Here is a 19,903-nt window from a genome sequence, read left to right as displayed (position 1 = left end):
TTGTTCTACTGTTTTCTGCAAACAATCATCATCCACACTATACATCTAATCCTTTGTTACAGCAAGCCGGTGAGATTGACAACCTCGCTGTTTCGTTGGGGCAAAGTACTTGGTTTGTGTTGTGCAGGTTCCACGTTGGCGCCGGAATCCCTGGTGTTGCGCCGCACTACATCTCGCCGCCATCAACCTTCAACGTGCTTCTTGACTCCTACTGGTTCGATAAACCTTGGTTTCTACTGAGGGAAACTTGCCGCTGTGCGCATCACACCTTCCTCTTGGGGTTCCCAACGGACGCGTGTTGAACGAAAAGACATAAAGTCAACTACGCGCATCAAAGAGTTGTTTACTAAAATGTTTGTGAACTAAAATTGGCTTTATGCAAAATAAACTAGAGCTCAGCACCCCCTTACTAGAATTGTTAGCACTTACATTAGTATTAGTTTGCGAGTACTTTAAAGTACTGACGGCTTTGTCCCTGGCTATTCAAATGGCCAGACTATGAAGAGGAGCAGAACTATCAGGATGACGACCAGCAGGACGCCTACGACAACTAGGAAATCTTCTGACGTCAGACGTTGGCCTGTGGACTAGAGAGTCCCTTCTACTTACGCTTCCGCTATGAAACTAGGAAGTTTGTGTCTGTTGATCAATAGATCAACTATTTGTGTAATATTGGATCATGTGATCTCTATTTGTAAGACGACTATGGTATGTAATGAATGATGACTTATGATATTCAACTGTTATGTCTCGCAACAACAATATTCCTGGGATTGCGATGTATGGCATAACAGGCATCTGGACTTAAAAATCCGGGTGTTGACAAGTTGGTATCAGAGCCATTGTTTGACCTTAGGAGAACCTAGTTAGAATAGACGTCTGCAAAACTTAGTTTCAAAAACCAAAGAAGTGAATATTTGCGAAAAACTTATTCTCACCCTTATCCTTGAGATCTTTTTCAAACATGAGAAATTCATGCCCTACTTTTCCTTGCCATTACCTACATAAAACTTTGCACACTGGAATACTTCTCTAATTTACTCCTCCTCTTTGTTCATAGATGGAATACAAATGGGAGTGCTATCAGCTTGGTCAAGGAGGAGAACTGATGTTCGAAAAGGATTTGAAGCAACTAGTGGAGTATCTAGGACGCCCGTATCTCGAGTTCTTCGGAACACCCCTCAAAAATCAGTTGGGAGGACCACTTCGGTGGGAAGTTTCTGCAGATCTACGAAGAAATCGTGGAGCCCCAATTTGGGAAACCATATGGTTTTCTGTAACGGGAAACACCTGGAAAGAAGGACTAGTCAGAGCCATGCAAGAAGGAATTGCCCGTCTGTGCGGACAAAACATGAACAAGCTCAGAAATACCCGCTTCACGTACTACCCAAGACATGATCCCATGGGAAGACCAATAACCATGCCCCAGCACCCGGAGATGAACCATTATGTAGCACACCTGGACTACATGATGTACAAGACCTGCAAGGAGTTGGACAATGCCCTCGCCTTTCGCCAAGCACATTACCCGTGAAGATGAAGAATCCCCCCCTGAAGAGTAGTATCATTTAAGCACTTTTGTAGGTGTGAGTTGTACCAGGAATCCCCTTGTATCGTAGAGCGAAGGAATGGTTCTTCAAACCAACGGTGTGTTAGATTTGTAATGTGTGATGCTTGGTATGAATGAAAAAGTGTTGTTGGTTTTTACCCCCGCAACACTACTCAAAATTTCAAATTGTGAACTTTAACAAAACAAACCATAGAAATTTCCCTCTTATCTTATCAGCTACCTCACTGTTCAGATGGCCCCTCCCACTCGTAGCGCAAGTCAAGAGGCCATGATGCAGATGTTGCAAACCATGCTGGAAGATAGAGAAGCAGAAAGAGCTGAAAGACAAGCCAACATTGCAGCACTTCAACAGCTTGCCAACAACAATCAAGGCCATCATGATCACCCAGGATCAAAGCTAAAGAACTTTTAGAACACCAATCCTCCAATTTTCAACAAGACTGAAGAACCCCTCGATGCTGATGACTGGCTCCAGACGATGGAGAACAACCTCGAAGTTGCGGGAGTTGAAGCCGCAGAGAAAGTGCTGTTTGCCACGCACTACTTAGCAGGACCCGCAAGAGCCTGGTGGACCAGCACCCGTGCCATGAATGCAGGATAGATGATGACCTGGGAAGACTTCAAGCTGAAGTTTAGCAAGTACCACGTGCCCCAAGGACTGATCAAAAAGATGAGAGACGAGTTCCGCGAACTCAAGTAAGGAAGAATGTCCGTGGTGGAATACCGCGACAGGTTTCTTACTCTGTCAAGGTACGCCCCGGATGAGACCGACACCAACGAAAAAAGGAAGGAGAGATTTCTGAACGGACTGCATGATGAAATGCAAACTGTGTTAGTGAACATTCCGTTCGCTGACCTCGAAGCCCTGGTGGACTCCGCCATCCAGATGGAAGGGAAGCTACACCAAGCCAATGAGAACCGCAAGAGAAGGATGATGAACCAGAATGGGCCCAACAATGCCCAGAAGTACCGCAACAACTCAACTGGAGGATTTGCCTCAAGATACAACAAGCCCCCAGCTCAGACTTACCGCCCAAGCAACAACAACAACAACAACAACCGCAACACCAACAACAACCACAACAACAACAACAACAACAACAACAATAACCACGGCAACCGCACCAACAACAACAACAACAACCACCCCAATGGCAACAACAACCACCCCAATACTGCCCCCGTGACTGGGAGTAACACTGTCCCCGTCAACCCCAAAGACAAGTCCACCGTCAACTGCTATGAATGTGGAGTTGTGGGTCACTACTCCAATGAGTGCCCCAAGAAGCTTGCCAAGATTGCCGCCAATACCTCAACACCTGCTCAGCAACAGCGCCGCTTTGCAGGAAGAAGGAACCAGAACAACAACAACGGTCATTTCTATCACATGGCCGCCAATGAAGCCCAGGAAGCCCCTCAGGCCATGCCAAGTATGTTCACCTGTTAATCCCACTGCTCAATCTTTCTTAGGAACCTAACTTTTCTTAAAATCTCGGGACTAGATTTGTTTAAGGGGGAACTGTTTGTAACATCCCAAAAATTTCAAAACAAACAAAATGAATTTCCCTAGTTCCAAAATTTGGAACCAACAAAAACTTTTATTAAATTAAGTTTGATACATAGTGATCTTGCTTAATTCTTGTGCTATTGCCATGCTTGATTATTTAACTAGTATTTGAAATACTCTTAAACCCTAAACCTCAAATTCCTTTTTACCATACCAGTTAAAATAAAATAAAAAGAATTTTAAATAAGAAAAAGGCATATGTGCCTATGGCTATTTTTATAAAACTTTACCTTAGGCTTTTCCACTTTATATAGAGGATTGGAAAACCTTCATAAACCTTATCTAGTACTTCTCAAACCCAATCCAAGTTGAAACAAAAGAAAATAAAAGAAAACTAAAAATGCCATAGAGGCATATGAGAGTAAAATGCAAATTTGTGAATTTGAGAATCTTGACCCTAGGACTTGATGTGAAAGGTTGGATCACTCCTCTATACCATTTCAACACTCAACAACATCAATTGGGTCAAGCCTAGTCAAATTAAAAATCAAATGCAACATATGCATAGAGGCATATGTGACACATAGCCAATTTCACCAATTCTTGACCTATGCCTTTATACCTTGACCAAATGGTGTGAAACCATATCTAAACCTAATCTAACACTAAATTGAACCTCAACCTTGCCCAAGTAAAGGAAGGGGAGCAAATTACAAGAATAAGAAAAGTTGACATGTCACCTCTTATGTGTTATGGCCAATTTTGCAAATCTTTGAGCTAGACCTTTTGGAATAGTTTTAATGGTTTGGAAATGTTCCTAAACTAATAAGAATCACTTTAGAGTCAAGAAAAATCAAATCAAAAGGAGAGAAATCAAATAGGGAGAAAATCCCATTTTCACTCACATACACCTTTAGCCATTTTTGCAAATCTTCACCCAAGGCCACTTTGGCTTGTGCCATTGTTTGTAAAACACTTATATATGAATAACAAACACAAATGCATCAAAGAAACCATTTTCAAATCAAAGGAAAAATCAAATTCAACATACATGTGATAATGGTCATGTGACCCATTTATAAAATATTACCCACTTTACACCCCTGGTTTTGATTTTTCCTAATCCAACATTGACCAACTCTTGCCATGTCATCCAAGACCATGTCAAGGTGAACCTTTTTTCTGTTGACCACCAGAGCTAACTTTGAGTAGGTTGACCAGAATAGAAGAGACAAGAGGAGACTTTGAAATAAAGAGAAGATCAACCCCAATTTGAAAACTTGCAAAACAACACCAAATTTACCACCACCACCACCATTCCATCTATATGAATATATGAATGAGATCCACCAAAGGAATTTCCAAAATTTGACAAAAACTTTCTTGCGGCCATTTCTACAAACACCTTGCAGGCAGGGAATCAAATGGTGCCCATGCTATGATTTTGGTTGGACCAAGTCCAACCCTGGCCCCTCCTTGCTGCCCTGAAGCCTCCTCTCACCCCTCAGCATCAATCCATGCCTCTGCCTTCACTGTTGCTTGGTCACCACGACCATGATCATGCATGCCGTGGCATGCCAAGTCCACACCATGCCAGCCCTTCTTCCTCTCACATCCATCTCCCCTCACCATGTCAGCGGCCTTCCCCTGACTCTCCTGAAGCTGCTCGTGCACGCCTTGGACCAAGTTGACGTTGACACTGCCCAGTCCACGCGCGCCCAGACATGCCCAGAGGATGCCCACGCTCGCCAGGACGCGCACGGTGACATCCCTGGACGCGACAGAATGCCGCCATGCCCCGTCGCCTCACGCCTCCCCTCGCTCTCCCCATGCGCACGTCGACTCACCACGGTCCCCTCTACCTCACGGACATCGCCAATTGGCCGCGGACCTGCTGTAGATGACGCCCGCGTCAAAGATCATCCGCCACCGTACTGCCATACTGCGAGGAAGAGAACGACGCGCCTGTCCCTCCTCTGGCCTCGCCACGAAGCGCGTCAGCATCGCCTTGATGTTGCCAACGATCCACGCCCATCACTTGCCCCTTCGTCGCCTTGGAACGGCGATCTAGCCGTCGACCCGCCAGCTCTGCCACGGCCACCCCCTCGAACCTATAAAAGGAGACCCCTCCGCGAAGGATTTCTCACGCCATTCTACTCCTCTCCTCTCCCTGATCCTCCACCGCTCCTCTCCCAGCCACATCATCGCCGGCAGCCGCCCAATTGCGAGCTGAAGACCCGCAGCACCGCCGCCAAGCAAGCCGTCGATTGCGGCCACCATCCGAGCCGCCGTCTGCTCCATATACTTCCTCTGCCTCGACAACGTCGCTGCAGCCCATCACCGTCGATCACTGGAGCCTGGGAGCGCCACCGACCTCCTACCTCCGCCGTGCCCACCGCTGCTTCTCGCTGAGGACGACGATGACACTGCACCGCTCGATCCCCTTCTGATCCAACGGTCGAGGTTAGCCCATACCGTTTCGGTGTTATAAGCCACTGACCACTGGGCCCCATGCTGTCAGCAGCCCAAAATGTTAGTTGGGCTGGTTTCCCCTGTTCCAACCGTTTCATCCCATTAACTCTCCCGCCAGCCCACGTTTTTAATTCGAAAATACAAAATAGAGAAATAATGCAAAACTGGTGCTGTGTTCAAAATTGAATAACTCCAAATCTACTTGGCCATTTTTAGTGAATTTAATATGGTTGGAAAGCCTGTGAAATTATCTATCCAATGCCACTAGATTCAAACCAATATCTGTTGTAGCATTAAAGTAGCAAAATAAACAAGACAGGGACTTTTCTGCCTTAGAATAATTATTAAAAATCAACCAAAAATGCTTTTAAGTTAATTCCAACTCCTATAAATCACATTACACTTGTACTAAGTGTTTATGCAAAAATATGCCATGCTTACTTTGAATGATCATGGCCTAGCTAAATTAAAGGACTATATGGCTATTTCTAGTCAAAGATATTGTCCAAAATTATTTAAAAATAGCATGGGAGTGTGTCTCTCATTTAAATCTTGCCATGAACTTTTCAAATGAGATAGAGCCTCTGGTCATTTAGGTCTCATGTGAATTGTTTGATGATATTAAATCTTTACCTTGTTAGGATTAAATTGTATGAGGTGCTTCACCTCATTTAAATCATTTTCTTAAATGATAAGTATGAAGAGGTTGACTTTGGTCAACCTAGGTCATATATTATTCATGGGAGAGATTAAATCTTAATAAGATAATGAGAGGAAATTATTTCTCTAAGTAATTAAAAGTAACACCTAAGTTAGTATGAGAGGAAATTATTTTTCTTAAATAAGAAAACAAGTCCACACACTTAATAGTAATGTGTGATGCTAGTTAAGTGGTGTGAATCTTGTGTGTGCTTAGTTTAGTACATAAGTTTGGTATGATGATTGTGTACCCCGTATTCGTATTTTAGACGCTAGTACCAAGGAGTATCCAGAGGAGGAGGAGGTCTACTTCCAAGGAGAAGAAGACCACTTTGACCAATTCCCCAACCAAGGCAAGATAATACTCTTGCAAAGTGCAAAGCTCACCATGAGCAAGGCATTACCCCATTTACTTTATGCTTATGATCCTATTTCCCAGTTTTACTTTACAAGCTTTATTTACTTTTGTTTTTTTTAAAGTACTTTTTGATTCATGATTCACTGGGTTAGTATTGGATTAGTACAAGAGTATCAAAGTTAGCCTAGAAGCAAAGCAAAATACTTAGCACCCCTCATACATAGATGCTAGTGCTAAATTAAAAGTGACTACTCTAGTTGGGAACTTGTGAAATGAAATGACTTTGAAAACCTTGGAATGATGAGTCATTCTATTGAAAGATTTTGAAGGTGAATATGATCTGTGAATGACTTGGTGAATGTTACCAAAACTGATGGTTGGGTTCGGATGCGATACCATTCCAATTTTACAAGTACCCCCACAATACCTGAATCTGGGTAAGGCTTAGCTGGAAATTTATGTGTCTTAGTATGGGTTCCCTCTAAAACAAGCGTCATCGGGGTTATGCCGGAGGCTGCCTCTACAACAAAAGGAATGATGTGAAATGACGTGAAATGAGGTGAATGCCCGGCCCAAGCCCTGTGCAGTTCCCGGGGTAACAGTTGGCTATCACCGGGAGGCCAAGCTCATGGGGAGAGGTGCCTATACTAGGGTATGTAAATGAAAGGTTAGGATTGGTAGTTCGCGTACTGTGTACGATAAATCAGGGCCAGTTACCCCTGACGAACTATTGCAATTGTTGTGGCACAAGTGTACAACCTCTGCAGAGTTCAACCTATTCGAATAGCCGCGTCCGCGGTTATGGACAGTTGGAAAGGCCATACTGTTCCGTCATCAGAATTTTTCTAAAACTATGAATGGGAATGGTGACTGGTGAATTTGAACTTGAAAGGTGACATTGACTTTGAATCACAACAGAGTTGTGGGAATGACACTAATGTTCCCACTTGAGTTAGTTAGCACATGAAGAGTTGTTTACTAAAATGTTTGTGAACTAAAATTGGCTTTATGCAAAATAAACTAGAGCTCAGCACCCCCTTACTAGAATTGTTAGCACTTACATTAGTATTAGTTTGCGAGTACTTTAAAGTACTCAAGGCTTTGTCCCTGGCTATTCAAATGGCCAGACTATGAGGAGGAGCAGAACTATCAGGATGACGACCAGCAGGACGCCTACGACAACTAGGAAATCTTCTGACGTCAGACGTTGGCATGTGGACTAGAGAGTCCCTTCTACTTACGCTTCCGCTATGAAACTAGGAACTTTGTGTCTGTTGATCAATAGATCAACTATTTGTGTAATATTTGATCATGTGATCTCTATTTGTAAGACGACTATGGTATGTAATGAATGATGACTTATGATATTCAACTGTTATGTCTCGCAACAACAATATTCCTGGGATTGCGATGTATGGCATAACAGGCATCTGGACTTAAAAATCCGGGTGTTGACACAAACACAACATAGAGCATTATAGATAGATGATCTTGATCATGTTAGGCAGCTCACAAGACCCGACAATGAAGCACAATTAGGAGAAGACGACCATCTAGCTACTGCTATGGACCCATAGTCCAGGGGGTGAACTACTTACTCATCACTCCGGAGGCGACCATGGCGGTAAAGAATCTACCGGGAGATGATTCCCCTCTCCGGTAGGGTGCCAGAGGCGATCTCCTGAATCCCCCGAGATGGGATTGGCGGCGGCGGCGTCTCTGGAAGGTTTTCCGTATCGTGGCTCTCGGTACTGGGGGTTTCGCGATGAAGGCTTTAAGTAGGTGGAGGAGATAGGTCAGGGGGCCTGACAGGGGGGCCACAGACTAGGGCGGCGCGGGCCCCCCCTTGGCCGCGCCACCTTAGCGTGTCGGCGCCCTGTGGCCCCACTTCGTGACTCCTTCAGTCTTCTGGAAGCTTCGTGTGAAAATAGGCCCCTGGACATTGATTTCGTCCAATTCCGAGAATATTTCCTTACTAGGATTTCTGAAACCAAAAACAGCAGAAAACAGCAACTGGCTCTTCGGCATCTCGTTAATAGGTTAGTGCCGGAAAATGCATAAATATGACATAAAGTATGCATAAAACATGTAGATATCATCAATAATGTGGCATGGAACATAAGAAATTATCGATACGTCGGAGACGTATCAGTGAGTTTGGCGTCCACGTCACCAAGGCGCGCATCTACGTCCTGTGCATGCCCACCTAAAAGGTGGGTGAAGTGAGCATGCAACTCCTTTTTCGTCATCTAAGATGGGTCAACAGCGTCCGTCGTGGTTCCTGTCATGATTAGTACTCAAAATGCACAAATGTATATGCCTACAAACTACGGAATCTGGTGGTTCACGCGTAATTCGTCAAGCAAAATACAAAGCTCTTCCAAGTTCTTACCCAACAGGAGGAAGGTAATACATCAACCAACAAGGATCAGCATCTCCAAAGATTGCCAGCGTAATTACCAGGTGTCGACATGGTGCACGTGGAGACAATATGTGGAGCTGTAGGAAGGCTAATATGATAGCAAAACAACAATTGTCAAAACAGCAATGCAATATTGAAAGTATGCTCAACAACGGTACTGTGCTGGTCCTAGTCTAGATCGTACTAGAGACGCGAGCCTAGAACACTAACGAGGTCACAACGTGGCACACAAGCAACTAGCAGTGATGAGGTGGTGATGATGTGGCGAACCGAGATGCGAAAAATCACTATGATGGCAACTGTCTTAAACTGATCCCCGAGGTCTAAAAGCAGTATAGCCTCACAAAAAAAATTGTCGAAATTTCGGAAGTGCTCCGGAAAGCGCGCAGGTGCAAAAAAAATGTCGCTATAACGGCCAGTGGCGAAAAGTGATCGCCAAGGTCAAAAACCAGTGTAGCCAGAAAAAAAATTCAGAGGCGTTTCCACACTTTTTTTTTTGCTCTCCTTCACAATTCTTTACCGGTGGCCGAAACTTATCTCACGGAATTTTTTTTTACAGCACGGACGAAATTAGAAGGCAACAACTAAGGAGAAAAACAATAAAACCTAATTCTATCGTAGTAGAGAAACAACAACAATCCGTGTATATGGAAGGTGTATATGGCGATGGTGGAAGTATATGGCAAGTGTATCTGGCGATGTCGGAAGTATATGGCAGGTGTATATCGCGATGGCGGAACTATATGGCAGGTTTATATGGCAGGTGTATGATAGATGCGGATGTATATGGAAGGTGTATATGGCGATGGTGGAAGTATATGGCAAGTGTATCTGGCGATGTCGGAAGTATATGGTAGGTGTATATGGCAGGTGTATATCGCGATGGCGGAACTATATGGCAGGTTTATATGGCGATGACGGCGGTGATCTATGTATGGTGCGAGCGACGGCGTGACTAATCTGATACCACTTGATAGGCCAAAGGTGGCCGATCTTTCGATGAGACGAGGATAATTCAATTTTTTGGTAGAGTTCGTGCTTGACGATCCGACTACACGTGCAAAGCTCGTGCGCCAATGCAATCTCTCCGGGAGTTACTAATCTTGCGGATGCACGATCAGCCTGACCAGCGAGGGTCTTAATTCCTACCTGAAATAGATGAAAGCTTTATTGAATAAGGTGTGATTCTGAATAGTCGGTCTTGTTCTGGGCGTTAGCCTCAAAAGAAGTACACGAGAGTTGCAGCAATGGCTAACTTTTAGTCTAATCAAAATCCGAGTCTAAACGTGAAGGCTATGGGGGTATTTAAAGGATGAAAAGGTGGGGTTTCGGCCATCCATACGTATGGTGGCCGAAACAAACCCAAGAAGGCATTTCCCCCTTTAATACGGACTCTAAAAAATGGTTGACTTAATTCCTGCGAAAATGACATGGGTCTGGCCCAAACTAAAGGTGACGCAGCACCATATTATGCTATGGACAAAATTATGAAGTGGAAAACTCTATATTTCATCCATATCTTCATCTCTTCTTATGGTGGCTTCAAAGTTCTGAAATCTCCACTTGCGGCGTCCTCTTCAATCCTCAAATGCTTGCTACCATCTCCTTGTGTGATCATGCTCCAATGGTTGTCCTCCTCATCCATGATAGGTCCATCATTCCTAAGCGTAAAAAACATATCTGATTTAGGCAGCATCATATTCTCATGTATGTGTGGAATAGTTCCAACAAACGAAAGTACCTGATAGTTAAGTTGTTTGGCACGAGCTCGAGTGATTGGTCCTTGTATTTGTGTGGCTGAAGGTACAACGGTTGTATCAATAGATGGGATGTCCTCATCAAGTTTGATCCAGACGACTTCAGTTTCCTTGCTTTCTCTAGGAATAAACCTAAGTTGAAGGATTGTACGGGTGTAACCATCTACAACAAATATTTGCAAAGACACTCAGACTTTGTTCACAATATGTGGTTCAATTATTAATCTTGTATTAAACCTACGAACTCCCTCCAAATTCAACATCCCTCGGTTGATTTGGTGCCATACGATCCATATTCACTACATCATGTCTGATTTACACGTGAAGTAACGTTGCTTCAATGGTAGATGCATCATCGTCAATCACAACGCCATGTGATTCGTGTTTGACCTTCTGGTCCTTGTGTTCCGTGCCCATATCTATATATGCTAGGCTCGTCAAGTAAACCTAAATATTACACATGTACAAAACTATCTCCACATGTGTGAGAAATAGTCTTATACCGTTGTATGTGAATGGAGGGATCCATCACATCCGATTGATAGGAAGTACTTCGAAATGCCAAAATTTAGCAACGTCGCATATTTAGGAGAATACTAATATCTTGATATTGTTGTGAGGGCTCATCTTATAATGCTACTCTCGATCTAAGCACTACAAGATGCGCACATAATAAAGGATTAACTCATCACATACAGTTAAATATCTGTGTCATATAGTATAGTCATTTCTTCACGTCATGATCTCCATCTTGCCGTGCCGGCACGACCTCCAATGTTGTAGGCCCCACGGTCATTGGCTCTCGTACACGATGTACTCCGGTATAAGAACAAGACAAAATACAATTAACATATGCATGCAATGCAATGGCATTGCTATACCACATCATGGGTGCCCCTTCAAAACCAAGTTAGACGTTCCTCTATTTAGTTGAGAAAGTTTTGCGCGGATTCTAGGGGCAACGTCTCTAGATCGTCAATCTACTTACGCCAAGCCACAACATGGATCCACTAGTTGCTTATTAACCGTTCTGGGGTGTTCGACAGAGTGAGATGACAATAATCTTAAACCATCGACCATTGACTTCGTCACATACGTATGAGCCCCGCGTAGATCTTCAAAGAGAATCTCCCAGCTTTCTAGAACAACTCTGTTTTTACTATAGTAGCAGAGGCTGACACTTGTAAATCACATATATGGTGTAAAATCATGTGTCTTGTGAGATCAGTCTGGCGTGACGGTACGCGTAAAGTCGGTCCGAGCCAACTTCTATTCCGCTATACCACAAAAACTATAATTAAACTAAAAATAGAAAGCAAGAAGATCCAACGCCCACTATGTTCCATCCTGTTCTAATCGTACAAAGCATTTACGCATATAATCGGCCTTGATACCACTGTAGGGATTCATACCATAAAAAACAAAAAAATCCTATGCAACAACGAATAAACTACCAAGATCTAATCTAGGAGATGCATGTAACGATGTAGTAGCATGTAACAATTGGACAACTTGATTTGCGTACCGTTGGAAATCGGGTGCGGACGCGTAACGGTTGGTGTCGATGTAGACGATCACAATCCGTTCAATTTTGGCGATCCAACTTGATCAACTATGTGGCTTGTGTGGTGGCTCCAAGGTGATGCACACATACGGCTTGGGGATGTCGGCTCCTTCTTGTTCCAGCAAGTTGGAGTCGAGGTAGAGAGATCGCTCCGGCGTCACGATGGTGTGACGACGAACTTGGTGCAGCCGGCAGGGCTTCGCCCGGACTATATTTTTGGAGTTCACCGGAATTACTGTTCAGGCGAGTTCCGACTATCACTGCTAGAGGTCTGAGGACCAATGGAGGTAAACGGCAAAGGACAGAAGAGGACCCCGACGAGGACTGGCGACTGCCGATGGCGGTGAGGATACCGTCGATGTGCGATGGGCGAAGGTGGCTCTGGGCGTGGGGAGCTCGGGGCAGCCTGGCTCTTGTGGACTTGTGATATTGTGGCCAGCCCCGGGGCTCCCGTATATAAAGGCTCGGACCCGAGAGGACATATGATGTATGAATCCTAATTGTACTCCCTCTCAAATCTTGTCAAACTCAGATTGGAACCAAACAAGGAAGTCCCCAAGTGAACTGGAATAGGAAAAGGAAAGCTCCTCCCTCCCACTTCCAAACCAAGTGGAGAGACGACTTTCGTCTCCCACTTGTCAACGACGTCCAGCTGGCCGGCCGGCCCACTTGGAGTACGGGTGGGCCCCACCCGGCCCTAGGCTAGGTGGGTTCGCCCCTTTGGGAACTTTCCAGTACAACCTAAAAATCCGGAACTTTTTGGAACCATTCCGTACTTCCCATGTATGTTCCAATAGGTTTGTCGCCCTTCCGAATCATCAGTGATATCCCCGAATGCATTCGGGAGACAGAAAACACAACACATGGTATCTCTCTATCCATAGCGGTGTCGAACCTTAAGTGTGTGACCCTAAGGGTTAATGATTATGTGGACATGACTATGTCCATAGCCAATGGTTAATAGAGGGATCTGAAGATCCATATTAACACCCACATATTCAACGACGATCTTATCGAGTGAACCAATTATGTCATTCATATATAATTCACATGTGCTGCGATATCTTAGTTACCAGAGATTTGATCGTTGGTACCTTCATTACTTATTCTTATCTCGTTATCGGTAAGTACTTTTTCTCGTCGTAATAGTGCACCCTCGTGTGACCTAGTCATGGTCTTGCAAGAGATTGAGTGTGTATTACCGAGAGGGGCCAGAGAATATCTTTATGTTACTTGCATGGACAAATCCCACTTTTGATAACATACAAGTATTTTATAGACTACATGCCAGATAGCTTTATGATCATCCAATAACGAAGTGACGTTTGCAAAAAGCTATGGATGTGTCCAATACTTGGGAGTTGTATAATCTCATGGTCAAAGGAATAGTACTGATGACAACTGGACACCTTTGCAATTAGAACTATATAACGCGATCAGTTGCTACACTTTGATTAAGTAATGTCCATCATATTATTATTTTTATTAATATGACCTCGCTAATAAGTGACACTATGTCCATGGCTATGGAAACAAATAGCCAACACTTATTTCATGAACTAATATAGAGGCATACTAGGGACACATTGTTTTCATATTCAACACATGTATTATGTTTCCGGGTAATACAATAAGCATGGTATATAAACATTATCATCAACATGGATTGGTGATAATAAATATTCTTTTATTATTGCCTCTTGAGCACCAAAACCCTTCAAATCCAACCGCGCCTTGTCCATGCAACAGCTCCAGCCACGTTCAATTTACACATGCCAGCCGGCGGCGGAAGCCAGCACCATACTTGCACAACCTAACGGCCACCTGTCGCTTCCTTCTTCAGTGAAGAGGAGATCTCCAAGTCTCATAGAAAGCTAGTTATGAAAGCATGTGCTGCCCCCGGACTCTGTTGTATGTCCTCATGGATTAGCTTCCTTCTAGCATGCCATATGGACCAGAGTGTTGCTATCATCGTTTTGATCAGTGTGATCCATCGACTCGAGCTTGGAAAATAGCCATTGTCACGCCGATGGCTCCGTGGACAAGCTAATGTGCTCGACGATAACTGGACTAGAGGGATCCCATATACACCTCGACATGGTGCACTCAATGAGGGAATGATTCCATGAATCTTCCATGCCACACATAGAGCACGCCAGGGATGGTACCATGCCCCTGTGGTGTCGAATATAACTCGTTGGCAAGGAGCACGGAGCATGCCGCCAGAGGAAAACCCTCACTTTAGTTGGGACACTACATTTCCATAGTTTAGTCCATAACTTCCCTTCTGAACCAGGTCTAGCAGAGCCCGAGCGCTCGTCAATCCAATCCTCCATCACTCGCTTTTTTGCTTACAAGTGCACGGTATGCCGAGCGAACCGAAAAGCACCGTCTTCTCAAAATGCCATGCCGAGAAGTCTTCCTGGATCCTTGTGCAGAGCGGAATACCTATGATCACCTCCGCATCCATTAGAAGGAAAAACTTGCTAATCAAATATGCTTTCCATGACACTGTTGAAGCATCAATGTAGTCGCTCACCAACCTGGGTGCCCCCTCCTTTTTTGGTGCAGTTGGCATCAACCTCTCATCCCGTGGAAACCAATTATCGCTCTAGGCATCGGTGGATTTGTGTCACCAATACAACGTACGAGACCAACTGCCAAGGCATTGTGTCCCTCGATAATGGCTCTCCAAACATGCGACGGGTGACCGCCCAGTTCAGCCTCAAGAAGGATCGGCCCTGTGAAGTAGACAAATTTTAAGCACACAGGCACTAAGCGTCTGAGGTTCCTAGAGAACGCGCCATGCCTGATGGGCAAGAAGAGCAAGATTAAAAATCTCAATGTCTCTGAACCCCAACCCACGAGCATATTTCAGTTGAGTATATTTCTGAACCCCAACCCACCATCATATTTCGGTTGAGTCATCTTCTCTCAGGAGACCCAACATGTTCTTCTCTCCCCATCTCTGCATCCTCACCAGAAGTTCATCAACATGGAATTGATATGCTCACAAAGTCCCTTGGGTAGCTTGAAACATGACATAGAAAAAGTGGGTATAGCTTGCGCTACTGACTTGATGAGAATATCCTTCCCTCCTACTGACAGGAGATGTTCCAGCTATCCCAGGACCTTTCCATACTCTATCATTCAGATATTTGAAAGCACCGCCCGTAAACCTACCAACATCGGCCGGCATTCCAAGGTATTTCTCATTTAGGGTCTCCTTATGAATGTCAAGCTCAGACTTGACATCCCCTCTGATATTCGTCGGGTATCTCTTGCTAAAGCAAATAGAAAACTTATCCGTATTAATACGTTGTTCCGAAGCATTACAATACTTCAGCAGCACATCCTTCACATCTCGTGCTCCCTCAATACTTGCTTTGAAGATGAGAGATAGGGGAAAGTTCTTCAGAATCTATTTGGGCAATACCTGGGCCGGAGACATGGCTGCCTGACAACAAGCCCATGTAAATCCTCGCTGAAAAAGGCTACGAAGTAACATGTTTCAGTGTTTTTGTCTTAGCTCGTCATGTGATCCTTTGCCTGTGCTTTGAAGCTTTTTATAGTTACACGCCAGGTCAAATGATAATGAGAAAGCCCTCTGCCGATGTTACCCAGTGAAATACGCCATGTGTTTGGTGGGATACGTACAAAAAGGTGCTAAAGCAGTTGGATGATGCCTAGTATGCACGCCCCAAATGCTGCTCTTTGTAATACTGAACATACTTTGTATTTTGCAATTGCAGTTTGTTGTTCAAAACGAGATCCAGAAATGGGTGAGTCTGTTACTACTAATTTTCTGGGGAATTGAGTTACTGTGCGACCACCGGCCATCGATTACTATATGCATTTTACTGCGTATGGATCAACATAAATCATCTGCATACTGAGATATTGGAACTTCACAAAGATGTCTGAAAATTAAGAAGAATATATATGTACAATTAGATGGAAATGGTGATTACTACGTTGTTTTTATTGCAATTTTACTAAGTTTTATTAAGTAAACATGGATTATGAAGAATTACTAGATGGTGCATAATTTCTGATCAGATCAACTGAGTCAGCAATAAGAATGGAGATCATCATGCAGAAAAAATTGCTTGTCTTGCTTTCATATTCTTAGTGAAATAAATGAGCAGGATGTAAATTCATTGGATGTGCCAATATTAGCGTGACCCAGCTAGCTACAGACGTTACACATTTTTGGCAGCAATTGATTGGAGATAGATAGGGAAAGAAAGTTTCGGCAAAATACTTATTTGTCATTAATTTTATGCATCCTGACAAACATGAAATGGCGTGAAACTTTCGACCTTTCCAGAGCACACAAAAGCTTTACGCATAATTATTCCTTAAAGCGAATAAAGAACGTCTTCTTCTTTCCTGAGCCAAATTCCATACAATTTACAGTACTCAGTTGTGCCATGGCTCAAGATGATGATATCAATAACCACAACGCACTGCAGGTGACCAGCTCCGACTCGATGAATCCCTGCAAGGACATGAGCGGGGGCGAAGACTCCAAAGGCAGCAGTCGCCTGGTAGTCGTGGGTGCTATTGACAAGGGGAAGGGTGTTGCAAAGACAGAAGGAGAAGACCAGGTTGGTGGATCTAATGGTAAGATCAGCCCTCCACACGTCGCAGCTGCTGCCAGAGATGGCAGATCAGGCGGCCACCGTGGCAACAGAGAATTGCACATCACCACGGAGCGTGAGAGGAGGAAACGGATGAGCAAGATGTTCAACGAGCTTCGCAGCCTCCTCCCTACCCTCCCCGACAAGGTGATGAGATTATGTTATACTCGTATATTAGGGCTTCGTGCATCAGATGCAGATCCTCACTAGTCTTTTGGTGTTTCAGGTTGACAAATCGAGCATAGTGATGGACACGATACACTACATCAAGAGCTTGGAGGGGACACTGATGGAGCTTGAGAAGCACAAGCAGGAGATGCAGTTGGAACGAGGCAAGGTCGGTGCCGCAGCCAATAGTGGGATCTCATCTTCAGCGATGGCGATAACACCTACTGCCCTGGTGGCACAGGCGCCAGTAGTACTGCCAGGTGCTGGGATCTGGTCAACAGGAGCAGCGCCACCTATAACTGTTGGCATGGTGGCGCCGGCGCCGGTGGGGCTACAGACGTGGTCGGGGCAGAACGTCGTCCTAAGCTTGTCGGGCAATGATGCATGGATCAATGTATGCGTGGCACGACGGCTGGGCGTGCTGACAATGGTGATGGCCGTGCTCGAGAAGCACAACATTGACGTAGTCACCTTGGGGATCTCGTCTGACAATGCCCGGACCATGTTCACCATCCATGCTCGCGTAAGTAAAACCCTCGTCCTCCATTTAGCTACCTACTTTTTGGGGCTTTGGTTACTCAAATATCGGCTACGGATTTGAAATCTAGTTGCGCGCAACGATTTTATGGAGCGATCCAATGGTAGTTCGCCACGTGGCAAGGCAAAGAAAGAAAACCAAAGTTATCATCCGACCATCGCCAAAAAAATCGGATGCTCCCTGTTGCGTCCTAAATGAGCAGGGTCTTCCTATTGTTGTAAGATAGAAAATTACTATAAAAATTACATTATCTGAGCTATTTCATAAATTATCAGAATTAATCATAACTCGCAAAAATTGCACTATCTTTTTTTGACATCGTATATCCCATGGCGTCAAAATGTACTAAATTGTATTTTGGAAGACGGATGATAAAGTGGTAGAACAAAAACTCTAAAAGCATGCACGTGCGTCTTATTTGTAGCATATATTCCCTAAAGTATCGAAATGGTTTAACATGGTGAGAGAATTAGAACCTGCACAATTTACACTTGAGTCTTATCTAGCGTATATTGTCAAATATTAAAACCTTCTATAGAAGAAATACTGAACTGGCCGGAAGAACTCGCACAATTTAGATGTGGATCTTATATGATTGTGTATATCTCCTAACGTGGTGGACTGGTGGTTCAGGAAAAGAAAATAGAGGCTAGGTTAGTTTCTTATCAAAGCAAGGCTTTTGAGTTCCTTGTATAGACTTTTGATAATTTTGAAGATATAATTAGTAAACTATTACGACTAAATGAAGCTAGAACTGACAATACATTTGCGCAACATAAATTTGGATGCTAATAACTTTATGCCATTATTTCAATTTGATTTTCTTTTTTCTGAAATAGCATGGCATAATTTAGCTATTATGCATATCGATAATCCTATACATATGGGAGGATTCTTATGGGCTGTGGTATACGTGCTGACGTGCTGTTCGAGTGGGTGGTTCACGATCCTATAAACAAGGGAAGGAAAAGATCTAGCCCAATCGTGTGCCTCCACCTCATCCCGTAAATGTAAATGTTTTCCGCAAGTGTTTCCCATAAGTGCAGCATTGCTCTATAGTCTATACATATAGAAAGACTTTTTTTTTTTTGAAGGATACATATAGAAAGACTTATACATGTTCTATACATTCATTCACTAGCGGTATGTGCAGTAACATGTAGCATATTTCATAAATGAATACCTTGGGCCGTTGAATAGAATGGGACTTTTACAACCTCAATTCAACACCATCCTAAAGATTGTTCTCGATAGTATAGAATATGTACAAAGTTAAATTGCTTGAAGGCTGCTATCAGTGGATAACAGGAAACGATTTTGAAATACATGATCGGATAAATTATGGTTATAGGGTTGAAGTCGTTTGTTTCTATGATAAACTGTTATTACTTTTGTGCATATGCAGTTTATTTGATTATGATATGGTTTTTGATATATACTTTATCTAGAAACAATGGGATACACTCTTGACAAAAGCAAACGTCCCTCATAAATTCTAGATACTCTACATGAGCATCCCTTTAATTTATGGTTTGCTGAAACAGATAAATGGGGCGACCAACCAGTTGGGATATAATGTGCGATCTGAGGAGATATACAAGCTGGCTGTGTCAGAGATGATGGTTTGGCTCTCTGAATAATGATAAAGATGGATTTTCTGCACTCTTTAATAAAAGTAGTAGAGTGGCCTGGTTGTTTACATTTGAGGATTAGCTTTAATATCGTGTCGAACTGAACCTTTGAATCATCATATCTCTTGAACTGTTCTGAGATTGTCATGTGTGTGCACCTTTGTATCACATGTTGCATTTGAATTCGGAATTCCAATTGTAGACTTGTATTGTTGGTTTCTGCTGCTCTACATTAAAATTATGTTCTTCATTCAATACTAGTATCGTGTTACTTCGATTTTTGTCGTGGCCCTTCGATGAGCTCTCATGGGCTGATGGCCAAGTTTTCTTGCGAACTCCATAGTAGACGCGGGGAGTTCCACACCCAGATCTTGCTACCAGCGAAGCGCCTCTAGCTCGGAAGCTTCAGTCCCCGCCTGCATGTCCATTGGCGGCGGAAGCTCTTGCTCCAGTGGGAGGTAGCTGACTCGCACGGATGGCACACATACATCTCTGACTTTCTCTCTTCGCACAACAAGCTGGTCGTGAGAGTCATAATAGAACTCCGTTTCGGAGTCCTTGAGCCCCAGCATCA

General features: G+C 43.8%; 1 protein-coding gene across 1 annotated transcript; it reads left to right on the top strand.

Annotated features, from left to right (window-relative positions):
- Positions 1-16,782: 16,782 nt before the first annotated feature.
- On the top strand, positions 16,783-19,390 carry LOC127330380 (transcription factor bHLH95-like). The gene is made up of 3 exons (XM_051356612.1): positions 16,783-17,139; positions 17,219-17,683; positions 19,243-19,390. The coding sequence occupies exons 1-3, from the start codon at positions 16,783-16,785 to the stop codon at positions 19,336-19,338; spliced, it is 918 nt and encodes a 305-aa protein (XP_051212572.1). The 3' UTR covers positions 19,339-19,390.
- Positions 19,391-19,903: the final 513 nt, after the last annotated feature.

This window comes from Lolium perenne, chromosome 6 (assembly GCF_019359855.2).
Source record: "Lolium perenne isolate Kyuss_39 chromosome 6, Kyuss_2.0, whole genome shotgun sequence".
Lineage (NCBI taxonomy): Eukaryota > Viridiplantae > Streptophyta > Magnoliopsida > Poales > Poaceae > Lolium > Lolium perenne.
Note: the sequence above shows the minus strand (reverse complement) of the source record. Positions and strands in the feature narration are given on the sequence as shown.